General features: G+C 40.5%; 1 protein-coding gene across 1 annotated transcript in view; it reads right to left on the bottom strand.

Annotated features, from left to right (window-relative positions):
• LOC124553771 (zinc finger MYND domain-containing protein 11) overlaps positions 1–15,469 on the bottom strand; it is a 231,224-nt gene that overhangs the window by 162,508 nt on the left and 53,247 nt on the right. Inside the window, exon 2 of the mRNA XM_047127709.1 lies at positions 2,699–2,781. Coding sequence (XP_046983665.1) covers positions 2,699–2,709 — 11 coding nt within the window. The 5' untranslated portion in view covers positions 2,710–2,781. The remainder of the gene's footprint in view (positions 1–2,698; positions 2,782–15,469) is intronic.

Below are 15,469 nucleotides of genomic sequence, written 5' to 3'. Positions count from 1 at the left end.
AGCTGGTTTCTACATAGGAGTTTCATTCTTTAAAGAACTGGGGGTTACTGGTTATTTCCTAATTTGCCATTCATGTTTTTAACTTAACTGTTAATATGTTCGACTTCTAAACGGATTATCAAAATATGAGACCTACTGCAAATTTTAAACGGTGTCTTCACGTGTTTTTGTGGGAACTCTCAACTAACATTCATTGTCCAGTATGGCAGGGCAGACCAAGTTATGGTAATTTGAAGGAGCATTTAGCAACCTACAGGCTTTTCTGGAGCCTCCAGGCAGACACATACAAGCTGTACAAGACGGTACTTGCAGAGAAACATCCTGACGGACTACAAGTGCGAGCCGGAGTGAGACTCGAACCCGGCACTTTCTTGCGAATAATGCTCTTACCGACTGAGCTATCTGTGCACGACTTGCTACCACAACCTGTCTAACAGCTTCACTCCTTCCAGTGCCTCTCTCTTACTCTGCAAACTTCACACGAGTTCTCCTGTCTACTTTGCCGAACTGTCACTCCCGGAAGGAAGCATATTGCGGAAAAATGGCTTAGCCACAATCCAGGGATTGTTTCCGATATATCTTAAAGGCTGGCCTAATTTTCTTTACTGAATGGATGAGTGAAACACTTTAAAAAGTTGCTGACAAATACACAAATTCATTTACATTTCCTTGCATCTATATATATAAAGAAAGTGTCCTTTTGTTTGTTCGTAATCCATACAAAAATAAAGTTTTATTCCAGTCTTTATGAAATATTGCACACTTTACCTTCAAGACAAGAGGACGATCACTGTCTACACAAGATTTCATATTCTGAGGTCTCCTGGTGAACATTTGACTGAACATAAGCGAGTGTGTGTGTGTGTGTGTGTGTGTGTGTGTGTGTGTGTGTGTGTGTGTGTGTGTGTGTGTGTTTTTTTGCAACGAAAGCATAATCTGTGATGTAATTGTTATTGCTAAACTTTTGGTTTGAAACAGGTGTATACGAAAGTCAAAACTGGAAGCCTAGAACCTGATTGTTACTAATGCCGCAGGTGAAGACATATTCATTCACTGCATTCTGTTGACATTCAGAAATTAAAATACGCCTGTCGATTTAAACTGATTGCAGTTTCCCACGTGGCTTGCATTCGCTATGAGTATCAACAAGGCACAGGACCAATCACTTTGTGTGGCAGATATAAAACATCCCAGGCAATGCGAGGCATTGCAGCTAGTTACACATAAATGCCAGTAAACCCCTGATATGAAACCCCCCACCCCCCTCCACTCCATGAAATCCCAAGTATAAAGCAGCTTCAAATGTCTGATTACTTTACAAATGAGTTAATGCTCTAAATATTTGACTTTAACCACGTAAGCGAAGGCAAAAAAGGGCACCATTGCCATCATCCAGATGGTGCAAAGTCTGATGGTGGGCTGTAATTAAGCAGGCCGGAACTGCTCAGAAGTTAACATCAGCTGCGATCAAGACCGCTTTCAAATAATTTTATCACAAGATTGCTGTTACATAAAATTATGAACGATACACACAACCTCAGTGCTCGTTTTGTGATATGTGCCAACTGGAATCTTCCCCCAGACAACAGTTTCTCAGAACTCCACAGGTAGGAACTTGCACTATAATCACGTCCCTAGTTCTCACCACCCACCTGGCCTTAATTTACATTAATTTCTTTGGTCTCAGCATTTCTTCACAGTAACTATTCCTTCCTTTACTTCCTTTCAGTTTTGTATATACAGCATTTTCCGAGCTGACTATTTTTCGACACTCCCTCCCACCTCTATCACATACAATGCACTTACCTTTCTGCTCTTATTAACTCGTGCAGGATGTTTTGGCAGTAATACCTGCCTTTCATATTATCTTATCTCCCACATTTAAGCTCTCAGGTTTTCAAATCTTGTCCTGTGCAGTTCCCGACCATCAGTCTTTACTTCTCATCCCATCTGGTAAGTCTCCCCAAACCTGTGGTTCTGGATGACTTTCCGAACTCTACCCCTTTTCCTAAACTTTACCAGTCCTTTTTCTTCAACCCTCTTCCTTACCCTTCAAACTTCCTGATACAAGCTGGCTCCGAAAGCTTCCAAATTTTAAAACCTTCGTAAATGTGTTGTCCTGCCCTCGCTTGGTGAACAGATTTTTTACCTATCCAATTACATCAAATAATGAAGAACATCGTATTCAATTGCTACTCTGACAGAAAGCGAATGGCACAACAGAGCATGTCAGGTTGGATCGTGTCAAATCAATTGGAACAATGATTTTGGGTGGGGGTTACGAAAATTAAGTTACGCCACAAAATACTACATACTACCAAAATTAACCCAACCCCAAGAACACTTGCCTGGCTTACCACTAAAGGCAGAAAAGAGCTAGCCACTCTGAGAACAACTAAAGGTTGATTAACATACAAGCTTTTCTGTTTCACACACAGTTGTTAAAAGTTCTTAAAAAACTAGTCTACACATTCCTGCCTAACTACTGCACTCTTACTGTCTGTGGAAACGACTAGAATTTACTTTCTGGATGACCGCACTACACCGTTCCTTTAAATGTCAGAGTAAATGCAAAGTAGTGTTAAAAAAGCAATAATGCAATTAATTGTTACACATGCATAAAACTAGGAGAAGCACAGAACAAATTATGTTAATTTCTCAGTGTGCCAGATGAAGTGTCTGTCCAGAGGTAACTCACTTTTTGTTCATGGTGTACCGGCTCTGTTCTGGCACAGGAGAGAGAAGATAAATTCACATGCCGCACCCTCGAATGTGCGGCACCTGAAAAATACACACACCGTACTGGTTAGCAACATATTCCACAAAACTTACTGTAAACAAATTTGCAAATATATGTTCCCAAAACTCGTTATTTTTTTGCTGGAAACCTAAGTAGATGAGTCAAGCCTAAGGGAGAAACTGCAGCATTTGACAACGTAAAGAAATGAAACAAATACTCTAAATTGTTTAAGTACTCTAAATTCTTAGATTTTAATACTGATAAGAACAGGCAATGGAACTGACACATTACACGTCATCTTAAACATCTAAGTACTGCAAGTTCTGCATTACACATAAGATTAGATCTTTGAGATCAAACGTCAAAAAGTTTGCTTACTTTTACCATTTGCATTCACTAATGTATTATGCAGTACATTCTGTGGGAACTAATCACTGAGAAGAAAGTGTTTCCTGTGCAAAGTATGTAGTATAGATAATTAGAGACATGCCTTAGCTTCTGTGAAGATACCAAGATAACACCATTTTCTCCCCTTTCTCCTTAGGATGGGTTTACAATAGCATTAGTTTTGTAATTTTGTTCCTATATTCATTCTGTAGCTGCTATTTCCGTAATTGTTACTTTATCTGATGATGTGTAGTTATCCATTTATAATCACGTGTTACAAAAACTTTTCTAAGAATATAATACCATAAAATAGTAATTACACTTAAAGAGTGTGAACACAGTACTCTGTGTACAACCCGAATTGTTTCAATGCATATCGTGGACAGCAAATTTAAAATAGAAATTTATTATAGTACTATCACATCATGGACTGTGACCTCACAAAGTGAACTTGAAAAGTACACCATGTGGACAGTCCAGTAACCTGTGTGCCAAGCAGATGTTTCTTTTGCTGAAGTTATTGGACAGTGAACTTATTGAACACACAGATTAGACTGCCTCCTTCACAAATTATTGTGACAAACTGTGAGGTGACAGCCACCCATCAGGAACAGTGAAGAGATAATCATACCGAGTTGAATGCTTTCTACTGGGCTGGTACGCCACAACAGTCTGCCAATACTATGGTAATTTCTCAATCCCAGGACTGTAGAAGTCAAGTGGTTGAGGCGAAGAACACATAGAGGCACGTTCAGAGCGCTTTTTCATACCGAAAGGAAGCTCTTTGAAAGTTATAGAACAGGAAGTGGAAAAAATGAAAATCTGAGGGTGAAAGATCAGGTGAATAAAGTGGGTGCAGAATGATTTCCCAACCCAACCCCAGTACATTTTTTTGTCAGTCTAGCAGAATGCGGGTGGGAGTAGCGATACTTGACGCAGTCTTCCTAGTCGTTGTTCTTGGAATTCATCTGCCAAGACATCTCAGTTGTTAACTATAAATGTCAGCAGTGACACTTACACCTCGGGGAAGCATTTCTTACTACAGTACACCATTGCTGTTCCATCAGACGCATAACAATATCTTTTGTGCATGCGTACAGGTCTCTGTACACGGAGTTGCTGCTTTGTTTGGGCTCAACCATTACTTTCCTTTCCTTATATTAGCAAAAAGACACCACTTCTCATCACCAGAAATGATAAACAATAGGAATGGTCAGAGTTGTTCATGAGCCAATTGGTGACAAGCAAACAGAGTTGCACATATGGCTACCCACCCACTAATCTTTACGGTTTAGGCTTAGAGCATGTGGTATCCACACATCCAATTTTTGAACCCCTCCTACTGCACGCAAATGTCGCGTGACGGTGGAATGACACAGTTCGTCAGGTACACCCAAGTCGATTATTGTGGACTGAGGTGTTTAAACAATGTTCATGAAACACTGAAGGTCTTCCTGAATGCTGAGTGAGTCACTAATGCCAAAACAAATCTCCTTAAGGGGAGCCGGGGGTGCCTATGCTGCCCATGTTAAAATCACTAAGTTTGAGGAACATTTATGAATAAACTACTAAATAGAAAAATTTGAATTTTTTTTACATATAGAGTGGTTTAGTATTGCAGTTATGACAGAGGGATTTTGGAGTATCTTTTCTAGTTTCCTTCCAATTATTTTTTTTTATTAATGACCCAATTTTTTTTTACAAACAATTGCTTTATAATTAAACTGAAATGAAACTACTGAACATATTGCCAAATGGCTGTGTTACAATGTAAGTTTGACCACTAGGAGTGCTGTATAAAAATTTCATCTCTCTAGCTAGAGTGCGTTTTGAGAAAATGTTCCTTATATTTGAAAAATTCTAATTTACGGGAAATGGCTATCGAAGTTTCTCAATACATTCCTGCACTATAGGTTGGATTATCAGGGTCTCCTTCTTCATCCTCCAAAAGCTTCCTCTTCTGTCTTCTTTTCTGGCCTGTTGTTCCATCATACTTCATATGCCTTTCTCTCCTTTCTGCTCCTCTTATCCTTTCCCTGTCAATATTTCTTAGTGCTCGTACAGTGTTCACCCCAGCTGTAAATCCTAATGCCTTCAGAACTTCACACTTCACACTGTTCCCTCGGTTGTAGGTTGCTATTGCATCATAAATGCCAAAGTGCAGTGTTTTTATGCTTACAAACACCCTTTTAGAAATCACTTTCCAAATCAAATTGTTTACGCTCTCATTAGGATTCTATGTCTTTCCGTGTAGACATTTGTGTAACAATTCTGGCTGTGCTAAGTCGAGAAAAATTGGTTTTATTGCATTTATCACAGCTGCTGGCAAACCATGTTTGTGATCATCTTTTTTGCATTATATTTACACCAGGAATCTTTTGGGCACAGGCTTTGTTGAGGGTATTCATTGGAAGAGGCAGTATGAAGGAACAATGCCCACACTGCTTTTCGCATGTCACTAACATTACTAGTATTTTGCCTTATAGCATACCCATAGTATCTCTGTAGAAGTTCAATCACCTCATCAGTAAGCCTGCCTCTCCCTCCATCACTGATCTTACTTGAATCCAAAGTTTGTTTGAGCCTTCGAAGCAGTGCACCCGTACGCTTTTGGACATGCCCAATACATTCCAACTTTTCAATTACAAATTCATTTCCATATGGTTTCAGTTCCTCTACAGTCTTGAAACCTTGGGAGTCACCATCCCCAAGGTAGTATTTGCTAGAAGATGTCACAGGGCTATGGCCGGCCATGTGTTGCTTAGCAGAAGAATGCACTGTTTCAGTAATTTTAGTATTGCAACTCTGTATTAGTGTTAATTTTCTCTTCCCTACGTTCTTCCTCTTCCTATATACACGATTACTAAAACGTGGCATCGTAACCAGAACAACACTTTACACAAGAAGTATAACACTACCAACAACAGGCACAACACTGAACTAATTTGGAACGGTAAACAGCAAAGAGACGATGTTCCGCACTCTTAGCGCTTCATTTGTCACAGAAAACAATGTAGCCAACCCTTGGACACTTGCTGTATGCGTAACATAAGGCACTGTATGCGTAACAGGCCGAGAAAATCCCAAGTAGTTCGCCAGGAAGTCACGAGAGGGTGTTAGATGCATTCAGCGGCCACCCGTTTCCTCTGCAGGCGTGGGGGAAAATGGTAAAAACTCCACTTCTAGGGCGAGTAGAACAATAATTCAAAGTTTACATTGAAGAGGAATGTTTCAATTAATTTTCGGTAGCAAACTGGGACCCAATGATCCAGAGGCAGGAACGCTAGCCATTAGACCAAGAGCTGCAGACAATATCTCCAAACTGACAATATGTAAACTCAAATAGCAACAGTGAACTACTAATAAAAAAATGACAATCGGTAAATAAACCCAAAGCAACAGGAATACCAAAATGCACCAACCTGCTATTAAGGAGTTTACCCTACTCATTTATGGGCTGCCACTGTGGTCAACAGACTGATTACAGCAGCTAGGTGATTATTCAGCAAACTATATATATGTGTTGAGAAGTTCTTATCTCGCAACTAATGTCAGAAATGTTGTTTTAATAATTTTATCATTTGTGCTATAATTAACTCTTGCTACTTCTCCCTGTTGTACCTTTACGACATAAATCAAAGCCCACTCATATTAAATAATCCTTTCAGTAATCTCAAAATCTAAAACCAAAATTAATTTGTTTCAATAAATGACTTTACAAAGAAAATGAACTGTACTTATGTGAATGCTCTATCTTTTCCTCTACCTTCATTCCTGTACCATTTGTGTGTACCAGAGCTATTTGCAGTGATACACAGTTCTTTTAGTTCGTTTTCTTCATCTTTTGATACATATAAATGTACACTCATGCTCATAAATTACGGATAATTGCAGAATGTGGTGCAACACAACGTGGCACTACACAAAACTGGCGCTGATAGCATAGGCACATAGGGAACACACGACACACAGATCTGTAAGCCCACAGTATTGGTGAGAAGTTGAAAAAACCGTCCCGAAACACATGTGCTACAAAACGCCACTGTTTCCTGCTCATCCATCCCGACATCAGTATGGGATAAGATCACCATGTACACGTACACAGGCCGCACAACGGGTTGTCATACTCTGGATGAGGTGGTCGAGCAGCTGCTGGGGTATAGCCTCCCATTCTTGCACCAGCGGCTGTCGGAGCTCCTGAAGTGTCCTAGGAGTTTGAAGACGTGCAGCGATACGTCGACCGAGAGCATCCCAGACGTGCTCGATGGGGTTTAGGTCTGGAGAACAGGCAGGCCGCTCCATTCGCCTGATAGCTTCTGTTTCAAGGTACTCCTCCACGATGGCAGCTCGGTGGGGCCGTGCGTTATCATCCATCAGGAGGAAGGTGGGGCCCACTGCACCCATGAAAAGGCGGACATACTGGTGCAAAATGACGTCCCGATACACCTGACCTGTTACAGTTCCTCTGTCAAAGACATGCAGGGGTGTACGTGCACCAGTCATAATCTCACCCACACCATCAAACCATGAACTCCATACAGGTACCTTTCGAGGACATTAAGGGGTTGGTATCTGGTTCCTGTTTCACGCCGGATGAAAACCCTGCAGAATCACTGTTCCTGACTGTACCTGGACTCGTCCGTGAACACAACCTGGGACCACTGTTCCAATGACCATGTACTGTGTCCTTGACACCAGACTTTACGTGCTCTCCTGTGACCAGGGGTCAGTGGAATGCACCTTGCAGGTCTCCAGGCGAATAAACCGTGTCTGTTGAGTCGTCTGTAGACTGTGTGTCTGGAGACAGCTGTTCCAGTGGCTGCGGTAAGGTCCAGAGCGAGGCTACCTGCAGTACTCCGTGGTCGTCTGCGGGCACTGATGGTGAGATATCGGTCTTCTGGTGGTGTTGTACACTGTGGACGTCCCGTACTGTAGCGCCTGGACACGTTTCCTGTCTGCTGGAATCGTTGCCATAATCTTGAGATCACGCTTTGTGACACACGGAGGGCCCGTGCTGTGTTTGACCAGCCTCCAGTCGCCCTAGTATTCTACCCCTCTGTGTGTTCTTCGAGCCATTTTCAACACACAGTCACCATTAGCACGTCTGAAAACATCTGCACACTTACTCGCTGCACCGTACTCTGACATGCACCGACACACCTCTGCGTATGTGGACTGCTGCCAGCACCACCGTGCGACGACCGCAGGTCAAATGCACCGCACGGTCATACCCAGAGGTGATTTAAACCCGCAAACCACCCACCAGAGCGTTGTTTCACCATGTATCAAAATCATCCTTAATTTATGAGCACGAGTGTGTATGCCATGTTAGTGTCACTCCTGCATTCTGCAAGTTCATTCAATTTCTATATCAAAATTTGTCCTGTTTATTGGAATGTCCTAGTAAAATATGCACCCTGTATAGTGTCTGCCAGTAAGTCGGAAAGCTGCAATCAACAAGAAGCGTGTAGATGGGTTTTAACTTGTGAAGTATTTAGACCGTACAAAAACAGTGACTCTGACATATAGATGTTGCACGGTTTTTTATTTACACTTCAATATTTGCCATACTATGGTATTCCAAGGCCTCTGTGTGGCCTTGTTTACTGCTTTCCTGATGTCAGTAATTTGTTCAATCTGAGTGAGAGTAATATTTAACTCTGGACAGTTAAATTTTCATGGTTTTAGGTACTCCAAAATTTATGTCCATAAAGTATTATCTACATTTAATTAAAAATGTATCAGATTACCTCCACTTTTGTAACATGACCACAGTCACTCCTGGCAAGATTAATATCGCGGAGGCATTGCACTTGCACTGGTAGCACAACGTAAGTGTGCGATTACACTCGTAGCTTTCAGCAATGATGTCATACAGCAGGCAGTTGCGGCTTAAGCGTACTTCTGTGTGACATCAACATTGTAGTGTCAACAGCTGGCTCACACAAATACGTGCTTTGTCACATTTGTGTTTTTGGAATCCCTACAACTGTGTTATTCATGATATAAATAATGAAACACTGCACTAGTTGCATATTTTTTATGCTTAATATGACACTTTAAGAAAATTTATTCTCATTATCAAAAGGAAATACTGAAATATTTTATGTGATGTTCACGTGTGTGGAGTTCTGCCTCTCAAGCCGTTGTTGTTGTTGTTGTTGTTGTGGTCTTCAGTCCTGAGACTGGTTTGATGCAGCTCTCCATGCTACTCTATACTGTGCAAGCTTCTTCATTTCCCAGTACCTACTGCAACCTACATCCTTCTGAATCTGCTTAGTGTATTCATCTCTTGGTCTCCCTCTTCGATTTTTACTCTCCACGCTGCCCTTCAATACTAAATTTGTGATCCCTTGAGGCCTCAGGACATGTCCTACCAACCGATCCCTTCTTCTAGTCAAGTTGTGCCACAAACTTCTCTTCTCCCCAATCCTATTCAATACCTCCTCATTAGTTACGTGATCTACCCACCTTATCTTCAGCATTCTTCTGTAGCACCACATTTCGAAAGCTTCTATTCTCTTCTTGTCCAAACTGGTTATCGTCCATGTTTCACTTCCATACATGGCTACACTCCATACAAATACTTTCAGAAACGACTTCCTGACACTTAAATCTATACTCGATGTTAACAAATTTCTCTTCTTCAGAAACGATTTCCTTGCCATTGCCAGTCTACATTTTATATCCTCTCTACTTTGACCATCATCAGTTATTTTACTCCCTAAATAGCAAAACTCCTTTACTACTGTAAGTGTCTCATTTCCTAATCTAATCCCCTCAGCATCACCCGATTTAATTTGACTACATTCCATTATCCTCGTTTTGCTTTTGATGATGTTCATCTTATATCCTCCTTTCAAGACACTGTCCATTCCGTTCAACTGCTCTTCCAAGTCCTTTGCTGTCTCTGACAGAATTACAATGTCATCGGCGAACCTCAAAGTTTTTACTTCTTCTCCATGAATTTTAATACCTACTCCGAATTTTTCTTTTGTTTCCTTTACTGCTTGCTCAAGCTGTGTGATTGTTGTTACTACCTACTGCAATCGGACATATTTCTTTTGGGTGATTATCCGAAATATCACATAAAATACCTACGTAAATATTAGTACTTAATCATGAGAATAAAGTCTCGTAAACCCATGTGAAGTCTTAAAAGAAAAAAATATGTAACTGGTACGCTGTTTCATTTTCAAAAATCATGAATGCTGTTTCTGCTAAAGATGGTCCATGCCTAACTGAAGGTTTTTAGCAACAGGCGAAGGCTGTTTCAGCTTTCAATGTAATACTCAGATGACACAATGTACAATTTTACATGTTATTCCAGAAACACGTGAATCAATAATATGTAAGTCATCCATTAAGGAATTCATGAAGATTAGGTCATGTTATTTGAGTACAAATAAACACATTAATTTCACTTACGGGGACTACTGAAGAACGGGATACAACACGTCGGCTTTGACCAATGACTTCAGAATTTGCCAAAGATGATTTATTAGACAGATTTAACAGCAAAGACGAGTGTTCGTGAACAACGGAATGCAGGAGAGGAAACAGATGATTGACATATATCACGTACAGTAATATTTCGAACATAATGTACTTCCATTAAAAAGTGAAGAAAAAAAGGGATAGCAGTAACAGGAGCATGGAGTATCTCAGTTGACGTATATACGAGTTGTTTCTCAAACTTCTGTCGATCTGTGTAGCTTAGCTCCAGTATGGGATACAAATTTAATGTATGTCGACTTCTCTGTTTTCGTTAGAATTAGTATCCTATTATACAGGATACAAATTTTGCAGGTGTTGATTCTTTTGCCTCTGCTACTACTAGCATTCTGTTCTTACGTAGGCTGTATTACTAGCGAAGGCGGAAAGACCTACATACAAAATCCTTATATACCACACTTCAGTTGACCTACATGTCAACTGAAGAATAAGATACTACTGCTAACAAAGACGAAGAAATCGAGGAACGTAACATTGGCATACATTGTTCAACCACGCAAAGGTGGAAAGAAACTACACACACAAAATTTTTACCCCATACTTCAGCTGACCTATATAGGTCTTGCTAGTGACGATAAAAAGCCCGACAACAGTAAATTTGTATCCCACTCTTCAGCTGAGCTCTATAGGTCAATTGAAGAATAGGATACTAGCGCTAGCGAATGGGAAATAATGACTTTTATAACGTGTATCCTCTACTTCAGTTGACCTATATATGTCAACTGAAGAATGGGCTACAAATTTTACGTATGTCTGTCTTTTAGCCTTCAGTAGTCCTTGTATAGAACCGAAAAAATCCTAGTGATACTAGTACTAGGTAAGGGAAAAAGAGCAACGACTGCAAAATTTGTATTCTGTACTGCAGCTGATCAACCCGTACTTGACGCAGAACAATGTAATACGACTAAGAGATACATCAAAATAGACGAATTCAGTACAACATGAAAATGAAAAACTAAACTTACCATACGCAAACTCCTCTGCAAGAACCCAAAGCTCACCTTGAGAGACATCAAGAAAAATCCCAAACCCACATACACAAGAAAAACAGCATCACGAAAAAAAACACACACACACACACACACACACACACACACACACACACACACACACACACACACACACAAATATATAAACCCAAAAGTTCACATCAATAAAATGAAGTAAAATAATAAAAAATAATCCACAGAAGAAAATTACCTAACAAGAAAATGAAGAATGATGGATAAATATTTTAACCATCCCCAACAAACCAACCCTTTTCCTTTATTATCAGTTACACCCCTATCGTCATCCCAACCTGAACTTAACTAACAAATTTTGGGCGATACATTTGCCCAACATGTTTAAGGAAACACTTAAACAGGCAATATGTATCGGGTACACTACGTCTCCACGAATATTCATCTAAATGGCTCTGTAGTGTCTAAATGCGTCATGTCCCCCTCCCTACTACAGATTTTATGGTTGACCAATAACCTTCTATACTATCGGTACAACCTCCAATTGATGAAGATCTGAATTCCATATTATGATTTACGACAAGATGCTGAAAACCCCTTATCTCTGAATCCCTATATGAAGAAAAACCATTGGAAATAACTAACAGAACCTTCTGCAACATGATCTTCAATCAATTTCACTAACACTTTCTTTATTCGATTAGTAACTACTTGAAACTACGTCATCACATTGTGGATCTGAAATTACAGCCCACCAAACCCATAACCCCACTGCAGGTTACCCCCGGTTGTACTTGTTTTTGCCAAAATGAGACTCATCGATTTCGACCATATCACTCCTCCCAAAAAGCCCCCTATACTGTGTATATCGCCCCCAAACTTTGCTAAAAAAAGAATGATGACGGGGTCCCATACTCCGAAAAGCGTAGGGGATGATGCGGGAGACCCGCACCACCATACTAGGCAAGGTTCTAGAGGAGGTTGTTTGCCATTGCCTTCCTCCGACTGTAATGGGGATGAATGATGATGATGAAGACGACACAACAACACCCAGTCATCAAGAATACCAGTCTAAAACGATACGCTCACTCACGCGACATTCGTGGATACCTCAAACACCAACAGTATGTGGTTTTTATTACATCCCTCAAGGCCAGCTTCGATTTCTCAAACCGTGCTCCTCGTGTAATTGAGTGCGAAAGTCGATCCTTGTTAAACCTACATACGAATAAATCGTGAATACGACGAGCAGACACACTATCAGGCGTACATGTTTGCCACAGTCACGACATCGAACATAATCAGCAAGAAGACCAGACAGTTGCAAAAAATCTAATGGTTGCTATCATATCTATGCCTGAAGCCTGCTTTAAGACTTCCATATTCATGGGAATAGATAAATCCATAAATACAAACGAAAATGAAACACTAAACATTCTAATAAATGAAAAGCACCAGTTTACTTTTGTTCTACAATATTGTAGAACAAAAGCCAACTGTCGCTTTTCGTTTATTATAATGTTGTTCTACCAAGAAACGACGGAAGATTCTGTTAATATGACTAAACATTCTTCTAAATGAAAAGCTATTCTTCCAAATTATCTAAAACTCACTAAGAATGACATGAAGTACCGAAAGAATTTGAAAGAACCAATTATTTAAATCAATGCAAAAGAAAAGGGATAAATCTTAGCGTCCAATACCACCCGTCGGCTTTGACCAATGACGTCACATGTAAGGCAAAGATGCTGCAATGGACAATCTATGAATAGAACACATCATACTCTTAAACGATTGTAGCATGCCATAAAATACATTTAACGCGACTATTATTTACGCCCGAATTTCATTTAAACGAATTGAAGATGACAGGGGTCAACAGAAGCGTCCGATCTTACCCGTCGGCTTTGACCCGTGACGTAAGCGTGTTGTGGTTTGTGACGTCATTACGGCGCGGAGTTTGATTTGCGATTGTGGCGTGTTTGTAGATGTCTTGTTTTTGTTTGTCGTGCTCTCTGGTGGTGTGTTCATGGTTTTCGTTTCTTTCGTTTGTTTCGTGTGGTGGGGTCAGTTTTCTGTTGCTCAGGTGTTGGATTTGAAGCGGAATTTCTATTAGTGAGTTAATGGTTAATTTAATGCTCATTGCTGTTTGGAAACATCCGATCTCACGCGTCGGCTTTGACCCGTGACGTAAGGGACCTACACATTGATCTGTAGCGTAGCCCTGAATACGAGGTTAGGTTGGGAGTTTTTTTTTTGGAATGCGGCCGCGGCAGCGGCCGCCTATGATTCGAAAATATTGATTTGACACTAATGAACATGTATACGTAATATGAAGCAATTTGATGAACATATTGATCTGTAGCGTAGCCCACTTGAGGTTAGGTTGGGAGTTTTTTTTTTGGAATGCGGCCGCGGCAGCGGCCGCCTATGATTCGAAAATATTGATTTGACACTAATGAACATGTATACGTAATATGAAGCAATTTGATGAACATATTGATCTGTAGCGTAGCCCACTTGAGGTTAGGTTGGGAGTTTTTTTTTGGAATGCGGCCGCGGCAGCGGCCGCCTATGATTCGAAAATATTGATTTGACACTAATGAAGCCTGTGGGGGGATGGGGGGGGCACTGCAGACTCCCCCCACCGCATAACGACACATGATGATCAAATTTTGAAAAAAAATGAAAAATTTTTTCCGTACCTGCTAAACTGCATAAGTGCCGATGTATGTAGGTGTAAGGGAAGCTTTCGTTTCTTAGTTTTCTATTGGGGGATGTGATCGGTAGGTTCTGTTGAGCTATATAGGTTAAGGGAAGTGTCCGATTATGGATAGGAATGTGTTTTTTGGTATTTGGTCAGTTTTGTGATGTTGATTTATTTCGTTGTTTTGCGTGGTTTTGAATGGCGGTCGGTGGCTACATTTCTGTATATTTAGTTTCTCCGCACCCAAAAACCCCTAATTTCCCACGCTTGTCCCGTTACAGTCATTAGGCTTTTTGTGAAACTTGTGTATTTCAGTGTTTACAATACGTATGCGATGTTTTTATATCCGCCATATTGGAATTGTTTATAGTCGTTTCCGCGGTATTTGTGACGTCATGGGTCAAAGCCGACGGGTAAGATCGGACGCTTCTGTATTTCCGATGACAGAAATAAATAAGAACACGAGAGCAATTACTAGTGCGTATATATATTATATTTTGAACACGTACTGCAAGAACGATTTAAATAATGAACCGTCGAATAGTTGGAATCGGTAACTAGAAGCAACCTATGTAGGTCATTTCTAGTTACCGATTCCAATGTTACTGTTTGTTGCGCAAAAATATTATAACATATAAGAAACGTGCTTAAAAATGATCTTGTTAGTTAACTACAGTTCGTACTTTCTCTTTCCAAAATGTGATTCATCTACTTCAACTATAACGCCTGCCCCACTCCCCAACCCCAATGACCCCCTATACTTCATAAATTCCCCGCAGACTTTTCTACAAAACAAGAACCAGTCGACTACAGTGCCACACGGGATCCCTGCTTCGTGCATGACAGATTTGCAAGAATATTCACAGCAAAACCAGTGGATTAGCATGACAATTACTTCTAAATTCAGCATAGATCTTTCGAACCACGTCCCCCTGCGTACGTATCTCCAGTTATTTTTTCTGCACCTCCACATGTATTCGTCGGCAGTTCGTGATAACGTAACCATCGTCAAAATCATGTAATTTCCACAGACACTGCACTTGCAAAAATTTTATAGTTGATTTACGGTCACTCATTTTCTGAAGCAGAATTTTCGCTGTAAAAACAACTGACTCATCCAAAACGAACAGCGTGAGAAATCAAGATCTCCTAATCACG

This window comes from Schistocerca americana, chromosome 11 (genome assembly GCF_021461395.2).
Source record: "Schistocerca americana isolate TAMUIC-IGC-003095 chromosome 11, iqSchAmer2.1, whole genome shotgun sequence".
NCBI lineage: Eukaryota > Metazoa > Arthropoda > Insecta > Orthoptera > Acrididae > Schistocerca > Schistocerca americana.
This window is presented reverse-complemented; position numbering and strand designations above follow the sequence as displayed.